This window comes from Lagenorhynchus albirostris, chromosome 2 (assembly GCF_949774975.1).
Source record: "Lagenorhynchus albirostris chromosome 2, mLagAlb1.1, whole genome shotgun sequence".
In the NCBI taxonomy this organism is placed as follows: Eukaryota; Metazoa; Chordata; class Mammalia; order Artiodactyla; family Delphinidae; genus Lagenorhynchus; species Lagenorhynchus albirostris.
The window spans coordinates 178,614,580-178,633,625 of record NC_083096.1 but is presented as its reverse complement, the minus strand read 5'-3'; the positions used below and the strand labels follow the sequence as shown (position 1 = coordinate 178,633,625).

At 40.6% G+C, this 19,046-nt stretch overlaps 1 protein-coding gene across 3 annotated transcripts in view; it reads left to right on the top strand.

The window, feature by feature from the left end:
* The window catches only part of UBE4B (ubiquitination factor E4B), a 111,335-nt gene that overhangs the window by 26,494 nt on the left and 65,795 nt on the right, over positions 1-19,046 (top strand). For all 3 annotated transcript variants that reach the window (XM_060141497.1, XM_060141496.1, XM_060141498.1), the window contains exons 2-6: positions 2,621-2,807; positions 9,070-9,205; positions 15,731-15,818; positions 16,874-17,018; positions 18,756-18,984. In XM_060141497.1, coding sequence (XP_059997480.1) covers positions 2,621-2,807; positions 9,070-9,205; positions 15,731-15,818; positions 16,874-17,018; positions 18,756-18,984 — 785 coding nt within the window. The remainder of the gene's footprint in view (positions 1-2,620; positions 2,808-9,069; positions 9,206-15,730; positions 15,819-16,873; positions 17,019-18,755; positions 18,985-19,046) is intronic.

The following is a 19,046-nucleotide window of genomic DNA, read 5'->3' as shown; positions in this document are numbered from 1 at the left end:
AGCGGGGGCTACTCTTCCCTGCGGTGCATGGGCTTCTCATTGCGGTGGCTTCTCTTGTTGTGGAGCACAGGCTCTAGGTGCGCGGGCTTCAGTAGTTGTGGCACGCAGGTTTCAGTAGTTGTGGCTGTGGGCTCTAGAGCGCAGGCTCAGTAGTTGTGGCGCACGGGCTTAGTTGCTCCGCAGCACATAGGATCTTCCCGGACCAGGGCTCGAACCCGTGTCGCCTGCATTGACAGGCGGATTCGTCACCACTGCGCCACCCGGGAAGCCTCGTGATTTGTGTTTTTAAAGAATTACTGTGATTGCTGTGTGGGGAATGGGTTGCAGAGGAATCTAGGTGATACATGCTTTCTTATCATTTAGGATTTTATTCTATACTTAGATTAAAAAAAAAATCTCCCTAGCTCTTGGCAACCACCATTCTACTTTCTGCCTCTATGAAATTTGACTAGTCTAGGTGCCTCATGTAAGTGGAATCATACAGTATTTGTCTTTTTGTGACTGCCCTTATTTCACTTAGCATAAAGTGCTTGGGGCTCATTGTGTTGCAGTCAGAATTTCCTTTTTAAGGTTGAATAATATTCCATTTATGTTTAGAGCACATTTTATTTATCTATTAATAGACATTTGGGTTGCTTCCACCTTTTGGCTTTTGGAAATAATTTTACTATGAACATGGGTAAACAAATACATGTTTGAGTCCCTGCTTTCAGATCTTTTGGGTACATACCTATGAATGGAATTACTGGATCATATGGTAATTCTATGTTTAATTTCTTAAGGAACTGCCATACTGTTTTCCATAGCGGCTGCACCATTTTACATTCCCAACAACAGTGTACAGGGGTTCCAGTTTCTCTACACCCTTGCTAATAGTTGTTATTTTATGGGTTTTTGATTGTTTTTTTCATAGTAGCCATCCTAATGGGTGTGAGGTATTAGCTCATTGTGGTTTTGCTTTGCATTTCAGAAATCTAAAGCTTTGAAAGTGTTTAAAGAAAGGTGGATGGGGCCTCTGCCCTCACTAGGCCAGAGTGGACCCAGGCGTATCCATTAGGAAGCTTTTGCAGAGGTCCTGGTGAGAGAGGGTGGTGGCAGAGGAGCTGAGCGGGGAGGGTGTACTCCAGCAGAAGGAACAGGACTTGGTGGTAAATTGTCTATGTTTGAGGAGGTGAAGGGCAGCAGAGAAGCTGGGAACACAGACCCTGGGTCTCTGGCTTGATAATTGCGTTGGGAACAGGTTGGGGGTGGTGTTTCTGGTCTGTCCCCCTCCCCTGTCCCCCCCCCCCCCGCCAGTGAAGTATTCCTGAGAGAACGACTTGTTAGCTTCTTTCAGTGAGGTGTTTGTTTTTTTTTTAAGACACATATTCTTTTATTTCTGTTAAACTGAATATACAATTATTGTTCCCTAGGCAGCCAACTTTTACTTATAACTACAATTTAATTTCACGTTAACAAAACACAGACAGTGAAAAGACAACTTTGTGTAGATCTAATCACAATAGTAAATAATTTATACAAGTTTTTTTTTGTGTGACCAAACAACTTCAGGATTTTGTATAAATTCATCGATAGATGTATTTACAGCAGGGGCACAGGGAGGGGCTTCTGAACTTTGGGGTCAAGAATCAGGATGTTCTTGTCTGAACAATAGAAGGAGCAGATTTCCAACAATGTTAGAATATGGCAAATAGGTTCTTAGTTCAGATGAGGTCCATCCCCGTTAGCATTTGTTGTCATTTAACTTTTTCATCTAACTTATTCGTAATGGAAAGAGTGTGAGCAACCTAGTTGGTTTGCTTCTTTGATGCCTACTTAGAGCCAGAAGCCTTATCGTAATTGCTGTGTATGCCCACTGCCTGGGAGGGCAGGTGCTCAGTTTTTTGCCTGGTTATGAATTAGTGACTATCAAAATGTGGGGAAAACATTTCTGTGATCCACCGGGATTTTGTGGTACATATTTGTAATCACTTCATAACTCTGAGATGTCATTATAAGGAGGAAGTTGTTGATTATGTTTTTATTGAAATTAAGTAAGAAAAATCTAATCATTTTGTTCTTGAAAGTGAGAGTAAAATTTGTCCTAATATAACTTTTGTTAATTTCACTTTCAGTGACTTGTATTTATTTCATATCCTACCTATTAATATGACCAAATTTATATAGTTTTATTACAGTAACAACAAGCTTTAGTGTGTTTAAAAGTGTTGTATGCTTATTACAAATTCACAGTGTCACTCAAGAAGATTCAGTAAACAGAGGTGGTAAGGTGATTACAATGCAGGTTTTAGGGACTTCCCTGGTGGTCCAGTGGTTAGGACTCCGAGCTCTCACTGCCGAGGGCCTGGGTTCAGTCCCTGATCAGGGAACTAAGATCCCACAAGCTGTGTGGTGTGGCCAAAAAAAAAAAAAAAAGATTCAGTTTTTAAAATGTGAGGTGGTAGCTTATAAAAATACTGGTACACAGAGTTATCACTTGTCTCGAATGGGTGCTTTTTTCTCAAGGCGTATTTAGCTGTCAAGTTCTAGTATGCTTATTGATAACATTAACGTTGTTGCTCTTTGGCAGAATTGTGTTTCTGCTGTTCAGTTATGAAATGCCCTTTCGCTCTCATTGTAGATCCGACGGAGGCGCCTGGCACGACTTGCTGGTGGACAGACCTCCCAGCCAAACACCCCGCTCACCTCTCCCCAGAGGGAGAGCCCTCCGGGGCCTCCTGTAGCAGCCTCAGCCCCAGGCCCGTCCCAGAGTCTTGGTCTCAATGTCCACAACATGACCCCAGCTACCTCCCCCATAGGTGCATCAGGTAAGCCTTGCCTTCACACCTGGGACACATTTATCGTTCCCACAACTGTAAGCTTGCTCTTAACGCTTACAGTTGTGGCGTTTCCACAGCAACATAAAATGAATTGAACAATTGCTGAATTGAACAGCAACTTTTTAAAATCCTGCAAGCAGTAGTTTAAAGATTAAGATCATTAGAGTGTGTTTTGTTAATGTCTATTCATTTTGATAGTGATCTGTTGAAGCTACTTGTTTTCCTTTCTATAGCTTTCATCTTTTTTTTTTTTTTTTTGCGGTACGCGGGCCTCTCGCTGTTGTGGCCTCTCCCGTTGTGGAGCACAGGCTCTGGACGCGCAGGCTCAGCGGCCACGGCTCACGGGCCCAGCCGCTCCGCGGCACGTGGGATCCTCCCGGACCGGGGCACGAACCCGTGTCCCCTGCATCGGCAGGCGGACTCTCAACCACTGCGCTACCAGGGAAGCCCAGCTTTCATCTTTTTTTTCAAACAGGGTCAGGTCTTTATCTCTGATGGCAAGGAGATTAAGACTAAATTTGGTTCTGTTGATTTCATGAGTTTGGTTGATGCTTTTTTTTAAGATAAAATAATCTGAAAATGCAAGATTAAACTAATGGTCAAAATGAAGGGAACTTACCTCCTTAAGCTTCGATCATTCCTCCACCCACCTACTCGAATGTGTGGCCAGTTCTTGTTGGGCTTGAACTGTCCCTGCCCTAACTGCAGGCTGCGCCGCGCATCCCATCTCCTCTCACCTATCCAGAGCCATTGTTCCAACAGTTCCTCTCTCTCCTGCTTCATCTGGTTTTCCATCTCAAGTGGAAACCTTTTATTTTTTCTTTTAACAGCCATTGTGCATGCTCTTCCTTCTCCCCTCTTGGGAGTAAATAGAAAGGAACTCTCTTGATCTCATATACCCTGCCGGCTTCCACCCCACATCCCCGCACCCCTTCACAACAGAACTTCTGGAAAGAGTTGCCTGTCCTCAGTCTCCTCCTTCTGTCCTTGTACCTCTGCTGCGTCGAATCCCGTCAGGTGAGGCCTCCCGTGGTCCGCTCTGAGTCACTGTCTGATCTGACTTGTCAGCCCCATTCACTGTGGGTTTGGCCTTATTCTCCTTGAGGTGTCTGTTCGGCTCCGGAGCATCACACTCCTGGTGTTCGTCCTGTCTCCATCTGTTCCTTCTTAGCTCTTTGTATGAGTCTTTTTCGTTTCCCTGGCTTCGAAGTGTCAGGGTTCCAGGACTCAGTTAACCTCTTGTCCTCTCCATCTATGCTTATTCTCTTATTGATTTTATCCAGCTTCCTGGGTTTAGTTGGTATTTCTAATCTGATGATGCCTAAGTTTATATCTCCAGCTCAGACCTGTCGTTAGAACCTCAGACTCACGCATCATCTACTACGCATCTCACAGGTAACACGTCCAAAATTGAGCTCCTGATATTTCCTTACGTCTTGTCTTTTCCTAGGACCCCTTCTCAATAAATGACAACTTTTTTTTTTCTAGTTACTTAAGGCTAAAACATTCTCTCTTCTTTCTACCTCATATTCTGGATCGGGGGTCAGCACACTCTTTCTCTAAAGGGCCAGATAGTAAATATTTTTGGCTCTGCAGGCTGTGCAGTCTCTGTCACAAATATTCTTCTCTGCCCCGTAGCACAAAAGCAGCCATAGGCAATATATAAACTAATGATCATTGCTGTGTTCCAATAAAACTGTATTTACAAAAATAGGTAAGAGTGGCCTGTGGACTGTAGCTTGCTGACCCCAGCTCTAGGTCTATCAGCAAAATTTAGAACCAGACCCGATTCTCACCATCTCTTCTCATCTCACCACCTCTCCAGGTTCAAGGCACTAGCATATCTTGCCTGGATTACTGGAGTGGGCTCCAGACTGGTCTCTCCATGCCTACCCTTGCTTCACCTCAGTCTGTTCTCAGTGTAGGGCCATACTGGCTCCCACTAAAGCATAAGTACGGCATTGTATGACAGCAGCGTTATTTTTTACAGCAAGCAGGATAGTTACTATCACAAACCAACAGACTCGGGCGACTCTGAATGGTTAGTTCTTGGCAGTGCGCCTCTCTGCTGTTAAGTCCCGATTGTGTTTCTCATATAATCATCATTATTCATAATCATAAATAGGTAGATATTATTAGCCATGCTCTTGGCAGGTTGGATAAACAGATTTTTAGGGATCTATTAAATAAACAAGTTTAAACAAAACAATAGAAAACGAACCCCTCGTAAGACAGGTCACATCATTTTCTGTTAGCTCCCGGCCTCACTCAGAATGAAAGTCAGAGTCCTCACCTTGACCCAAGGCCACGTGTGACCTGGCCCTGCCCCGGCCCTGCCCTCCTCTCTCACTGCCCTTCTTGCGCCCTCTGCTTCAGCCATACTGGCTTCCTCTCTGTTCCTGGAACATTCCAGGCATGGTACCTAGTGGGGGCCTTTTTATTTGCTATTTCTTCGCCTAGAATTCTCCTACGCTAAAGTCCACATGGCTTTTTTGTTCAGCTCTTCAGTTGTTTATCCACACGTCACTTTCTCAAAAAGGCCTTCTCTGGGGCTTCCCTGGTGGCGCAGTGGTTGAGAGTCTGCCTGCCAGTACGGGGGACACGGGTTCGAGCCCTGGGCTGGAAGGATCCCACATGCCACAGAGCAACTGGGCCTGTGAGCCACAACTACTGAGCCTGTGCTGCGCAACAAGAGAGGCCGCAATAGTAAGAGGCCCACACACCGCAACGAAGAGTAGCCCCTGCTCACTGCGACTAGAGATGAATGAATAATTTTTTTAAAAAAAGGCTTTCTCTGGCCACCTTGTATAAAAGTGCAACCTCTATCTGACATAGACACTTTTTCTTCGAGCTCCTGTCACCAGCTGATGTAGCATGTATATTACTTGTATATCCTGTTTTCTCTGCTTCCTCTGCTAGAGTATAAGTTCTGCGGGACAGGGACTTGTGTCCATTTTATTCACTGCTGCGTGCCCAGTGCCTTAACAGTGCATGCCACGTGGTAGGCACCGAATAAAGATCTGTTGATCAGTAAGTGGATTGCAAGAGCAAATGACCAAAACAACATAGGCATGTGCAGTTCAAACAAAAGAAATCTCAGGCGGTTGTGATAGCTTTCCATGAAAACAGTGTGAAACGTCATGAGGAGGAGGCTGGCTTATGCTTGCCTCCTTTGGTCCTAGATGGTAAAAATAGGGCCAGTGGGTAGCTTCATTATCCACTGAGCATGAAGGGATGACTTCTGTTCCAGAATGATGTGCTTTCTAACAGAGACAAATACTGGGTGGGCTGCCACCCATGGGAAGGAGGTCCTCATCCGGGAGTGACTTGGCAGTCACCTGGCAGCCTTCTAAATTGAGATGCTTTCAGTTACAAGTAACTTTCAGTTAAAGTAACTGAAGCTGTAGTGAGTCCTACAAGTTGTTTCTCCCATCTAGTCCCAGCTTCTTTTTTTTCTTTTTAATTTAATTTGTTTACTTATTGGCTGCGTTGGGTCTTCGTTGCTGTGTGTGGGCTTTCTCTAGTTGCGGCGAGCGGCTACGCTTCGTTGTGGTGCGCGGGTCTCTCACTGCGGTGGCTTCTCTTGTTGCAGAGCACGGGCTCCAGGGGCGCAGGCTCAGTAGTTGTGGCACATGGGCTTAGTTGCTCTGCAGCATGTGGGATCTTCCCGGACTAGGGCTCGAACCCGTGTCCTCTGCATTGGCAGGTGGATTCTTAACCACTTCGCCACCAGGGGAGTCCCCAAAGTGATATTTTGTTCTGTTGTTTTGATTTGATTTTAGTTACAGTATTTAATTTATATCGATTCTAGATAAAGTCAAAGAGACCCTCCATTTTTTTTAAGTTTAAGAAAGAAGTGGAGGGCTTCCTTGGTGGCACAGTGGCTGGGAGTCTGCCTGCCAATGCAGGGTACATGGGTTTGAGCCCTGGTCCGGGAAGATCCCACATGCCGTGGAGCAACTAAGCCCGTGCGCTACAGCTGCTGAGCCTGCGTGCCACAACTGCTGAGGCCCACACGCCTAGAGCCCGTGCTGCGCAACAGAAGAAGCTGCTACAATGAGAGGCCCGTGTACCGCAACGAAGGAGTAGCCCCGGCTCGCTGCAACTAGAGAAAGCCCGCATGCATCAATGAAGACCCAACACAGCCAAATAAATAAATAAAAAGAAAGAAGTGGGGTCCCTCCTAGATTCTCGATGGTGTGTAGAGATTGGGGAACACTGGTAGACATAATAAATTCTGGGGAGAATTGCCCCACTTGAGCCTTGTGAAGATCATATGGAGGGTTGAGGAAAAAAAGAATTCAGATGATATTCTTGTTGTCTTATAAAAATATTGCAAATACAGTATATTATACTGTATGATATACCCTGGCACTCTATTACTATAGGGTTATTGTATACATAGTGTAGCAGAGCACCCTATGTTACAAGTACAGTTACTTAAACAACTTATTGTAATTATCAGTTTAATTTTAGAACTGGTTTTTACAAGGTGGAGATTTAAAAGCTGCTAAATTGATGTCCCATAAAAATTGTTGAACTTTATTATTTTATTAAAAAGTTGTCAGTCCTTTCAGTGTGGTAGGTAAAATGATATTCTCTTCAGGACATTGTTGATGCTCTGTTATTTACTCCTTCAGTAAATATTTATTGAGGACTTATTTTGGGTTACACTGGAATTGATTTAAAGTTTTACTGTCTTCTCTGAGCTTATTTCAAAATTCTCACTACATCAAATGCTTTTGGTATTTTACTTGAATCTACTTATGAATAGTAAAAATTTAGTTTCTCTTTCCCTCCTGAGTCCTGCAAAAGTTTTAATAAACAGGTCTGGGACTTCCCTGGTGGTGCAGTGGTTAAGAATCCGCCTACCAATGCCGGGGTCACAGGTTCGATCCCTGGTCCGGGAAGATTCCCACATGCCGCGGAGCAGCTAAGCCCGTGTGCCACAACTACTGAGCCTGCTCTCTAGAGCCAGCGAGCCACAACTACGGATCCCGCGCCACAACTACTGAAGCCCGCGTGCCCTAGAACCCGCACACCGCAACTACTGAGCCTGCGTGCTGCAGCTGCTGAAGCCCACACACTCTAGAGCCCGTGCTCTGCAACCAGAGAAGCCACAGCAATGAGGAGCCCACGCACCGCAACAAAGAGTAGCCCCCGCTCGCCGCAACTAGAGAGGGCCCACGCGCAGCGACAAAGACCCAACACAGCCAAAAAAATTAAAAATTAAAAAAAAACCAAACAGGTCCATGTTAAAACCTGCTGTCGGGCATGGATAAAGTCTTCAACGAAGAGAGACTTGAAAGGGTGGCGAGTGGACTTTCTTGGGATGCTGGGAGGGTTAAAGTTTCCTCCACTTGATAGTTGTTTCAGCTACAAGTGATAACTCAAATTGTTTTGTTTTTCTTTTTAAAATATACGAGCCATTTTCCTTTCAGCAACATAGGTATATATTTTTTAAGTACTTGAAAATGCCTGGGTAAACTTTTTTTTTTATAGAAAGATATTCATAGAGTTAAAGTAATTTTTAAAATTCTATGAAAAAGATGGTTTTGAAGACATTACTAGAAACACTGTGTCCCTGTGTGCCTGGCGGTGGTTCACTACACTGTGGGCTCTGTGAGGGCAAGGATGATGTCAGGATTTTTGTTTTCCCCAAACTATCACAAGATAAGATCTTCAGTTAATAAATGGATTGATCTGTATTTAAGGACATGGCTTAGATGGATCTATTCGACATCTTATTATGAAAATTCTAAGCATACAGAGAAGTAGAAAGAATTTTGCAGTGAATGCTTATATACCCATCACCTAGATTCTACCATTAACATTTTACTGTATTTGTTTTATCATACATCTCTCCATCTGTCTGTCTCTCTATCCATTCACTAAGGTATCTTATTTTTGGTACATTTCAAGGATATTTCTGGACTGTCTTGGAAGCTGATTTGTACTCAGGGACCATAGTTTGAATTAGTGAAAGAGAAGGTGATGAGTTAGTTTTAGGTATCAGACGTAGCTCTGTAACTGACCTCATGTGATACCTGTTGATAAATTATGATTTCTTGCTAACATTCCTATGATTTTAATGTTCCTTCAACCTTCAGTGTAATATTCTGATAGAAAGTCCTCGGTTGCCAACTGTAATGATTGTGTGAATGCCAATTCTGTGTGTTTACTGTTGCGTTACAAATACCTTTGACGTTATCTCACATGAGACTTCACCTTTCATGTCTCTTCTGGTTAGGAGTAGCCCATCGAAGCCAGAGCAGTGAAGGAGTCAGTTCTCTCAGCAGCTCGCCCTCCAATAGCCTTGAAACACAATCTCAGTCTCTCTCACGTTCCCAGAGCATGGATATCGATGGAGTCTCTTGTGAAAAAAGGTAAAGTAAGCCAGTTTTCCAGTAAGCTGCTTTGTTGTTGGAAAGGGAAAGATCCATTCACTTTAATCTCTAGTCCAGTGGTCTCAAATGCCAGCCCAGAGATCCATGGCAGTCCTTAGCAAATCAGAGCTAAATATAATAAATTGAAAGGTCTTTGTTTTATTCTGAAATGTTCTGTATACCTTTTTTTGTTTTTGGTGTTGGAATGTCTTTTATGAAATAATGGTATAGGTGGTAAAAAAAAATTTTTTTTAATGTCTTTATTTTGTAAATGCAAAGTTGGCAAGCATAGGTCAGCCCCTAAAAATTTCTGCAAAGATTTACTGCTTGGTGAAATTTTAAAAGTTTGGAAGGGTATAGGCAGGTAAGCCCCATATTCTAGGAGCTCCATGAGGATCAGGGTGTCTTGGAGCAGAGCCTTCCTGTGTTGCAGATGTGCTGTGACAAGATAACAGAGTCGCTGAAGGGTTGAGTACTCCTTGGGCAGCCTGACCTCCAGGGCCTGGCTCCTTTGCCCTCAAGCAGCCCCCTCTGTGTCAGTGGGCCAGACAGATACCATTTTCTGTGTGTGTTAGGATACTGGGGTGTCGTGCACTTGGTGGGTTGGGGTGAGGAGCCAGGTCAGGGGTTACCCCGCATTAGGCAAGAATTCAGAAAGGACCACACTTCCAGGAAGAAGATAAAGTAGAAAAAAATCAACCCCATAGAGTAAAAACAATTGTGTTCTTATTACCTTTGCTCTGAGTGGATGAATTTTTTTTTTTTTTTTTGAGTGGATGAATTTTTAAAAATCAAGTCAACTCTGCAATTTCTTGGCCAGTGGGTAACTTTCACATGGGTTTAGAACCTAAGTTTACACTATCGTGGTAGTCTGAAAAATCTCAGGCTAAGAACTGTCATAGACAATGTGGACTCTTTAGTGTCTTTAGGCATCTAGCAGATATGAACATAAATCATCCAAGTCTTTAGAAAATGTCCTTAGAAAAATTTCCAAGAAATATGAACTCATGGTCAAAAATTAAAGCACGCTAGAAAAAGCCACCATGAGTAAGAAGAGTCTGTAGAATCAATAAAAACAGAATTATTCACCTAGATGTTTTTGGGGTTTGGAATGATCAAATACAGAATGTAAAATTTGTACGTTTAAATAAATTTAAGAGTATGGAAAACATGAATAAGGTATAAGCAACTATAAAAACAACTAAGCACATTTGAAAAAGAACCAAATAGAATTTCTAGAAATGAAAATAATAAACAGTGGATTAAAATAACTAAAGAGAAATTAACAAATGGAATGATAGAGCTGAAGAAATTATCCAGGGTGTACCACAAAGAGAAAAAGAACTGAAAAATATGAAGGGTATTTAGAAATATAGAGGACACAGATCCAATATATATCTAATAGAAATGTCAAAAGGAGAGAATAGGCAGACTGGGAGATTCCCCACCCTTCTCCTTATTCCATGTTTTTTCCTCTGCTGGTTTGGAAGCCATTATCAAAAAGATAAATGGCTGAGGATTTTTCTGGAGTTGATAAATGTTATGAATCCTCAGATCAGGAAGCCCAACAACTCACGAGCAGATTAAACAAAGAGAAATTCATATCCAGACATTTTACAGTAAAATTGCAGAACACCAAAGACAAAGACGTTTAAAGCAGCCGGAGAGAAATGAGAGATTATCTACAAAAGAACAATAGATAGATAGATGTCTCAGTGATGGAGGCCAGAGGATGGTGGAAGTAGCCTTAAGTGCTGAGAGAAAGTAACTGTCAGCTGGGAATTATGTGCCCTTGTGGAACTATCTTTTAAGAGCAGGGGTGAAATAAAGACATTTATAGATTTAAAAAACAAACTAGAACAACCTGATAGTCTGCCACCAGAAGACCCGAACTTTTAACAGATGCCCTTTAAGACGAAGGAAAATGGTCTCAGGACTAATGTCTGAGATGCAAGAAGGAAAGATGAGTCAAGAAAATATTAAATATGTGGTAACCCTAAACACTGATGGTGTAAGACAGTAATAACAGTTTATGAAATAGTATAGGGGGAGAGAAGTAGATCATCAGGTCGATCTAACATACTGAACAGCAGTAGCAGGTAAGGCAGAAGGGGAGTGATCTGTATGCTTGGGAGAGGGGTAAAGACAGTGGCCAACTTTTAGATTTTGAGTTAAGAATACTTGATAAAGTTTCAAGGGTAACCACTGAAAGAATAGAAAGAGTTTATTTTCAAACCAGCAAAGGGAAAATATGGAATTGGGGTGGGTAGGGAGGGGGTTTAAGTCAATTCAAAGAAAGGGAAGAAAGAAACACAGATTTTAAAAAAGGCAAACAGCACAAAATAAGATGGTTAAAAGAAATGAAAATACGTCAGTAATCACAGTAAATCACAGTGAAACGTCAGGTTGGATTAAAAACAAAATAGAACACAGCTTTATTCTTGTTTACTGAAGGCATACCTGAAACATTAGGTTAGAGAAAGTTTGAAAATAAAAGAAAGGGAAAAATATATACCAGGCAAAAATACTAAACAAAAGAAAATTGGGGAAAGTATATTAATAAATTAGACTTTGTCACAAAGTATTACTAGAAATAAGCACTGTACAGTGATAAGTGTTTAGTTTACCAGTAGGATATAACAGTTTCCAAAGTATATGCACTTAGTAATGTAATAGCAACATGAAATAAGGCAAATCTTGATAGAACTAGAGGAAATTGACACAGACATAATCATAATGGGAGGTTTTTAACATGTCTTCTTCAGTCATCAATAGAGCAAAGAGAATAAACATCAGTAAGCATATGGACAAATTAAACAACACAGCTAACAAGTTTGATCAAATTGAAAGATACAGAATTTGGCACTCTGCAGTTGGAGAATACACATTCTTTTCTATAAGATCCATTGACCCAGAGGTTTCAGGAGTCAGAATCATACAGATCACGTTTTCTGACATTAGCTTAGATAATTATATAAGGTAAAAAAATCTTTTAAAAACCCATCATGAATTTGGAAATTTTAAAAACAGATCATGCTTCTAAATACAAGTCAAAGAAGAAATCATAATGGAAATTTGGAAGTATCTAGAACTGAACAATAACAAATATTACATATCATCATTTGTGTGTTGTAGCTAATGTGCTTCTTAAAGAGAATATAAAGCTATATATAATTAAAAATGAAAAATGGAAAAAGAATATAAATAAATATTGGGAATAAAACCCCTTTTCTTGGAATACTTTTCCTCTGGATATGCGCATGGCTAACCTCCTTCATATTTTTGCCCAGATAGCATTTCAGTGAGGTCACCCCATTTAAAAGGGGGAAAGCCCTGCCCTCTCAATTGCCTTTTCCCTGCTCTGTTTTCTTTAATTTTTCCATAGCATTTATCATATACTATATGCTTTGTTTATTGTTTATTATCTTTCTCCCTTTAACTAGAATGGAAGCTCCATGATGCAGGGATTTTTTTGTCTGTTTGTTTGTTGGCATCTCAGACACCTGGAACAATGCCTGCATAGAACGGGCACTCAGTAATACTTGTTGCTGAAAAAGAATTCTGCGAAAAATGTAAATATGCAGGATGCATATAAATTTCAAAATTTGGATGAAAATCAAATTCCTAGAAAAACACATTCTCCCAAAATTGACTCAAGAAAAAAGAGAGAACCTGAATAATCAAAAAAACGTGAAATAAATTGAATCAGTATTTTAAAATTTTCCAAAGAAAGCACGTTTCTTATATGATTTTATAGGTAATTCCAGCATTCCAACTTTACACACATTTTTCAGGTAATTTTTAAACTTACCAAATCAGTTTACGAGACTAATATGACCTTAATGTACAAAACCAGACAAGAATAACGTAAAAGAAGAAAATTAATTACGTGGTAATCATGCTTATGAACATATTTGCAAAAGTCTGAAGATATTGGCAAATCAAATACTGCAGCACATAAAAAGAAGACAAAACATCTATGGGGCTAGATGCCAGGAGAGCAGTTACTGTGGGCTAGCGTAGTAGTGATTGAAAGGGTCATGAGGGGGGACTTTTGGGGTGCTGGTAATGTTCTGTTGCTTGATCTGGGTGTCGGTTACATTAGTATGTTTCCTTTGTGAAACTATTCAGCCAAACACATCATGTATGCACATTTCTGTATATTTCAACTAAAAGATTCGTTAAAAAAAATAATATAACATGACCAACTTGGGTTTATCTTAAGAATGCAAAGGTGCTTTAACATTAGAAAATCTATAAATATTATTCACCACATTATATATTAAATAGAAAAGCCATATAATCTTGGAAGTTGCAAAGGTTTGATACAATTCAACATTGATTCATGGTAAAAATCTTAGCAAACAGGAGACAGAAAGTTGCATCCTTAAACTGTAGGGCAGAGACAGAGTTCACCAAATATTACACAGGCTCCCCTGCATTTCCAGTCTCCTTTGCCATTAGATTGGGGCCAATTAACTAGTTCTGTCCAGTAGACTTGTGAATGGAAGTGACATGTGTCACTTTTAGGTGAAGGCAGTTGAGCCGATGATCCTCCTCCATCCCTCTCTTCTCTTGCTCTAGTGACCTTGGAGGCTGTATATTGCAGACGGCATAGATTAAAGATGGCGTAAGGTTGCTTCACTCGTCAAACTTTGCGGAGGCAAGAAACAAACCCTTATAGTGTGAAGCCTCTAAGATTGCAGAGTGTATGTGTTACTACAACATAGCCTCTTATTCTCACTAATATAAAGGACATCTGCCAAAAAACCACAGCAGCTCTCATACTCAGTGGTAAGAAATTAGAAGCATTCTCTTTAAAATCAGGAATAAAAAAAGGATGAGTGCTGTTTCTGCTTCTATTCAACATGGGATCCTACCCACTGCAGTAAAGCAAGTTAGGATTGGAGTGAAAGAAACAAAACAGTTATTTGGAGATAAAATGATTGCCTTATAAGCCCAGTGTATAAGTAAACAAGTAGCTTATAAGAGGTCTGTGTCTAAAGTCAGTTACATTACTATGTACTCGCAACAAATTAGAAAACTTAACTTTTAAAAAGGCCCATTCACAATTTTATTTAAAAATATTTGGTGCTGGGCTTACCTGGTGGCGCAGTGGTTAAGAATCCGCCTCCCAATGCAAGGGGCACGGGTTCGAGCCCTGGTCTGGGAAGATCCCACATGCTGTGGAACAACTACGCCTGTGCGCCACAACTACTGAGCGTGGGCTCTAGAGCCCGTGAGCCACAACTACTGAAGTAAGCCCGCACGCCTAGAGTCCATGCTCCGCAACAAGAGAAGCCACCGCAATGAGAAGGCCGCGCACCACAACAAAGAGTAGCCCCCCCTTGTCACAACTAGAGAAAGCCCGCACGCAGCAGCAAAGACCCAACACAGCCAAAAAAAAAAAAAAATATATATATATATATATATATATATATATATATATATATATATATGGTGCCTAAGGATAAATTTAGCAAAAGAAGTGAAAGACTTAGGGAGAAAATTATCAAAGTTTATTGAAAGAAGACCTTAAATACTTGGAGAGAGGTACCTTGTCCATGGATAGATCAGTAACATAATGAGGTCTTTTCTTCCCAATTTGATCTATAGAGTCAGTGAAATTCTAGTCAAAATCCCAACAGGAGTTTTAAGGAACCCGTCAAGCTGATTCTTAAGTACGTGTGGAAGAGCAAAGGGCCAAGAATGGCCAAGACTCTCCTGAGGTAGAAGAATAAGGTAGAGGCGTTGACCTAGCATATAGCAAGGTTTATTGTGAAGTCGTAGTAAGTACAACACAGTGGTATTGGCTCAGGGACAGACAGATTGTCTAATGGAACAGCAATGAGTATCCAGAAGGAGACCTGCACACGTATGACAGTTGGACATATGACGTAGGTGATTTCATATTGGTGTTGAAAAGGATGGTCTTTTCAATAAGTGGTGCTGGGACAGTTATTTAATGTGGGGGAAATAATATATGTACTTCACCAGATTTTGTAATCAGGCTCTGATTGATTGTATATCATTTAGAAATAGCAATGTATAGAAAACCTTCTCTTAATTTTTGTTTTTGAAAGTGAGCCTAAGAAAATAACAACTTGAGGAAAATATTTCCAACAATATTATTATTATTTTTGAAAGTGAGCCTAAAGAAATGACAACTTGGGAAAAATATTTTCAACAAGAATGATAGAATGTTTATATCCTAATATATGAAGAGCTCTTAAAAATTAATGAGAAAAAAGATGAACCTTTATTATTTTGCTTTCCTGACTGATTTTGATTGATAGTTTAAAACTTTTCCCCAGGGAATTCCCTGGCGGTCCCATGGTTAGGACTTGGTGCTTTCAGTGCTGAGGGCACAGGTTGAATCCCTGGTCGGGGAACTAAGGTCCTTTAAGCCATGTGGCACGGCCAAAAGAAAAAACCACAAAAAACAAACACTTTTCCTCAACCAGTAGCTATGACATTGGGTGGATTTATCTAAGGTGAAAGACTGATTGTCTTTTATACTTAAAGCATGTCCCAGGTGGATGTGGATTCAGGAATTGAAAATATGGAAGTTGATGAAAATGACCGAAGAGAAAAAAGGAGCCTCAGCGATAAGGTTGGTAAGAGATGAAGCCCTTGCTTCTGTTTTTAGTTACAGGTAATATAAATAAACACTGCTTCATGTCCTGTATCTGTAAAGTCCATGAGAGAATGCCACCCCAAACCAGCAGATCCTATTTAGTTGACTGGGTTTTTTCTTTTACTTTTTTCAGGAAAAGTGGGTAGCCTTGATCACCCTTATTAGTGGAAGTATAACTCAGTCCTTTTACCTGATAAAAATCCTTCAGTTATCTTTGTTTCAGGTCCATGTTTTTTTCAGTAAATGTCAGCAAATAATTTAGAGCTAATTTGAATTTTTTTCTGTCTGTCTTTAATTGCTTAAGCAAGTAGGTCATCACATCTTTGGTTGTATTCTGAGGGAAATGACTGGGAATTGAAGCAAGAATGTGAGGAAACAGGAGGCTTTTATATTTTGTTATCATCTGAGCCTTAGTTCCCTATATTTAGAAAAAGGATTTTTTGGGTTTTTGGTGTGTGTCATGGTGTAGAACTGGTAGAGATAATTGTATCACTTTCTGTTCAGTAAATTATTGGTGTTCAGCAACATTATTAGAAGCTGGGCTGTAGCCTCCTGGTGGTGCAGTGCTTTATTTTGTATAGGTTTTGAGTGTTTACAAAGTTCTTTCATATATGATACTTTCTGTGATGGAAAGTAGTGAAAAACATTGAATTCTGGAAACATTTCTAGAGAAAAATTGGTTGTATACCTAGAATATCAACCTGGTCTTTTAGCATTCAGAAAAGTAAATAAATGGGATATATGTACATCCTTTATCACTGTCTTCCTTGGCAATTCCTGATAACAATCCTGCTGGTTTATACTCCACCCACCCCATAGACTTGCGTTGTAAGCTCGTGAGACCTACATGTTGTAACCTTGAAGTCATAGTAGCAAGTTTATTTTTCCCTAAATCAGTAGGTGAATAGTTTTATGCATTTCTAAAATATCCTCATTTGTAAAAAATTAAATCAGAATTAGGTATTTCTATTAAAGTCTAACTCACACCTCCTACTACTTGAAATTAACCCTCAAATCTTCTTCCTCACAAGGAGCCTTCATCAGGTTCTGAAGTGTCTGAAGAACAGGCCTTACAGCTGGTCTGTAAGATCTTCCGTGTCTCCTGGAAGGACCGGGACAGAGATGTCATCTTTCTTTCTTCTCTTTCTGCACAATTTAAGCAGAACCCAAAAGAAGGTAGGAATCAAGCTCAGCTGTCTTATTTCAGAGCCCTTAATAGAAAACCAGGATGAAAAATCTTTTGTCTTTCCCTCCTATCCACATGCATTGTCTTGCTTTGCAGTTGTATTTTTGATTACAGGCATACTTCTTGATGAGGACACTGCTGTTTGGCTACTTTCCACCTATCTTATTGATAAATTATTTTTTTTACTTTTTTGATTTCTCTAAAAGAAAACCGTATAAATAAGTTAATGGTCTCTACTGTCTCAGGGTTGAAGTTTTTTCCTTTGCAATAAGAAGGTGCTTAGAGAGAGCATTAGTGCCTCTTATACTCTGGGCAGGAGTATACTGGGTAGTCTCCGGGGATCCTGAGAGAGGCGCTCTGGATGGCCTATGCCTGCTGTAAGTGCCTCCCGGGTCATATGGAGACAGTGGAGTAAATCGGCTTGATTAAACTGCTTAGCAAGATAGCACATGTTGATATTTTGCAGTGTTTACAGGATTCTATTTTAAGAGGCTACACTAAACCACACTTACAGCAAAGTAATAAAACTCTTAGCAAGATACCAGCATTACAGGGCACACTCACTTTTCTCTACAGCAGTCATTTCGAGAACAGAAGAGGGAGGGGAAGTGCGCCAGAGTGTTCTTCTACGTATCACTAGTATATAACCTCCCTGATGGCAGGAATTTTTGTCTGTTTTGCTCACTGATGTATTCCCAGTGCCTGCACTTAATAATCCCTCAGTAGATACATTTTAAATGAGTGAATGAACATCAAGGAGATTGCATTCCCTTTTCTCTGCTGCTTGTCTTCCATGACAGACATGCGTGCGCGCGCGCACACACACACACACACACACACACACACACACACACACACATGAGTCCTCTGTGTTCCTGGTGGATGGACAGTTTACTTCTGACTTCACTGAGATCTTCTTAACTCTGGTTATAGAGATGAGCTTAGCAACCATGAGTTTCAAAACCCTGCCACTTGTAATTATTGTAACTGTTAAGATTCTTAAATCTGTCCAGTACATATATAAGTAGTAATTTTTAATAACAAATCAGATAAGATTTACATGGGTTAGACATTTTATTTATTTAGTAATATTTAAAATATATCTAAAGACCTACAGTAAAGCAGTTGGGAGCTGCAAAGAATAAGAGGGAAGCTAGAAGACAAGAGTCTGCTCCAGAAAGGCAGGTGGTGACTAAATATTAGACCCTTCATAAAATACTTTGAACTTTGTACTTAACAGTTTAACTATATAAACATACAGAGGTGAAGAAATAGTAACCCAGTTTGCATTTCTAGTGTGATAAACTAACCTCTGTAGTTGGGAGTAGCTTCTTTTTATAGTTAATATATATCAGCAGTGACTCTCATCAGCTGGGCTCCAGTTCTTTTTTGTTTTTTTTCTAATAAGCTTTCTGTTTTGGAATAATTTTAGATTTACCAAAAGTTCTAGAGATAGTGCAGGGAGTTCCTATATACACTTCACGCAGTTTTCCCTAATGTTAACATCTTACATAACCATAGTATATTTGTCAGAACTAAGATCTTACTGTTCACTAAACTCCAGACCTTATTTGGATTTCACCAGGTTTTCTACTGACGTCCTTCTACTGTTCCAGAATCCAACCCAAGATACCACATCGAACTTCTCTGGTTCACTTTGGCTTATTCAAGGACCGTGTGTATGAAGAACCATGTGTAACCTCTTCTTTATTCTGCCTTTCCAACAGTGTTCTCTGATTTTAAGGACTTGATTGGCCAGATTTTAATGGAAGTGCTAATGATGTCCACTCAGACTAGAGATGAAAACCCATTTGCCAGTCTGACAGCCACATCCCAGCCAATTGCAGCGGCAGCTCGGTCACCAGACAGAAATCTCATGCTAAATACCGGCTCCAATCCAGGAACAAGCCCCATGTTCTGCAGCGTGGGTTCCTTCGGTGCCAGCTCTTTATCTAGGTCGGTGTGGTTCTTTTTGCACATGTCATTGGTGGTAAAATAGCCAGGAAGTATGTAAGAGA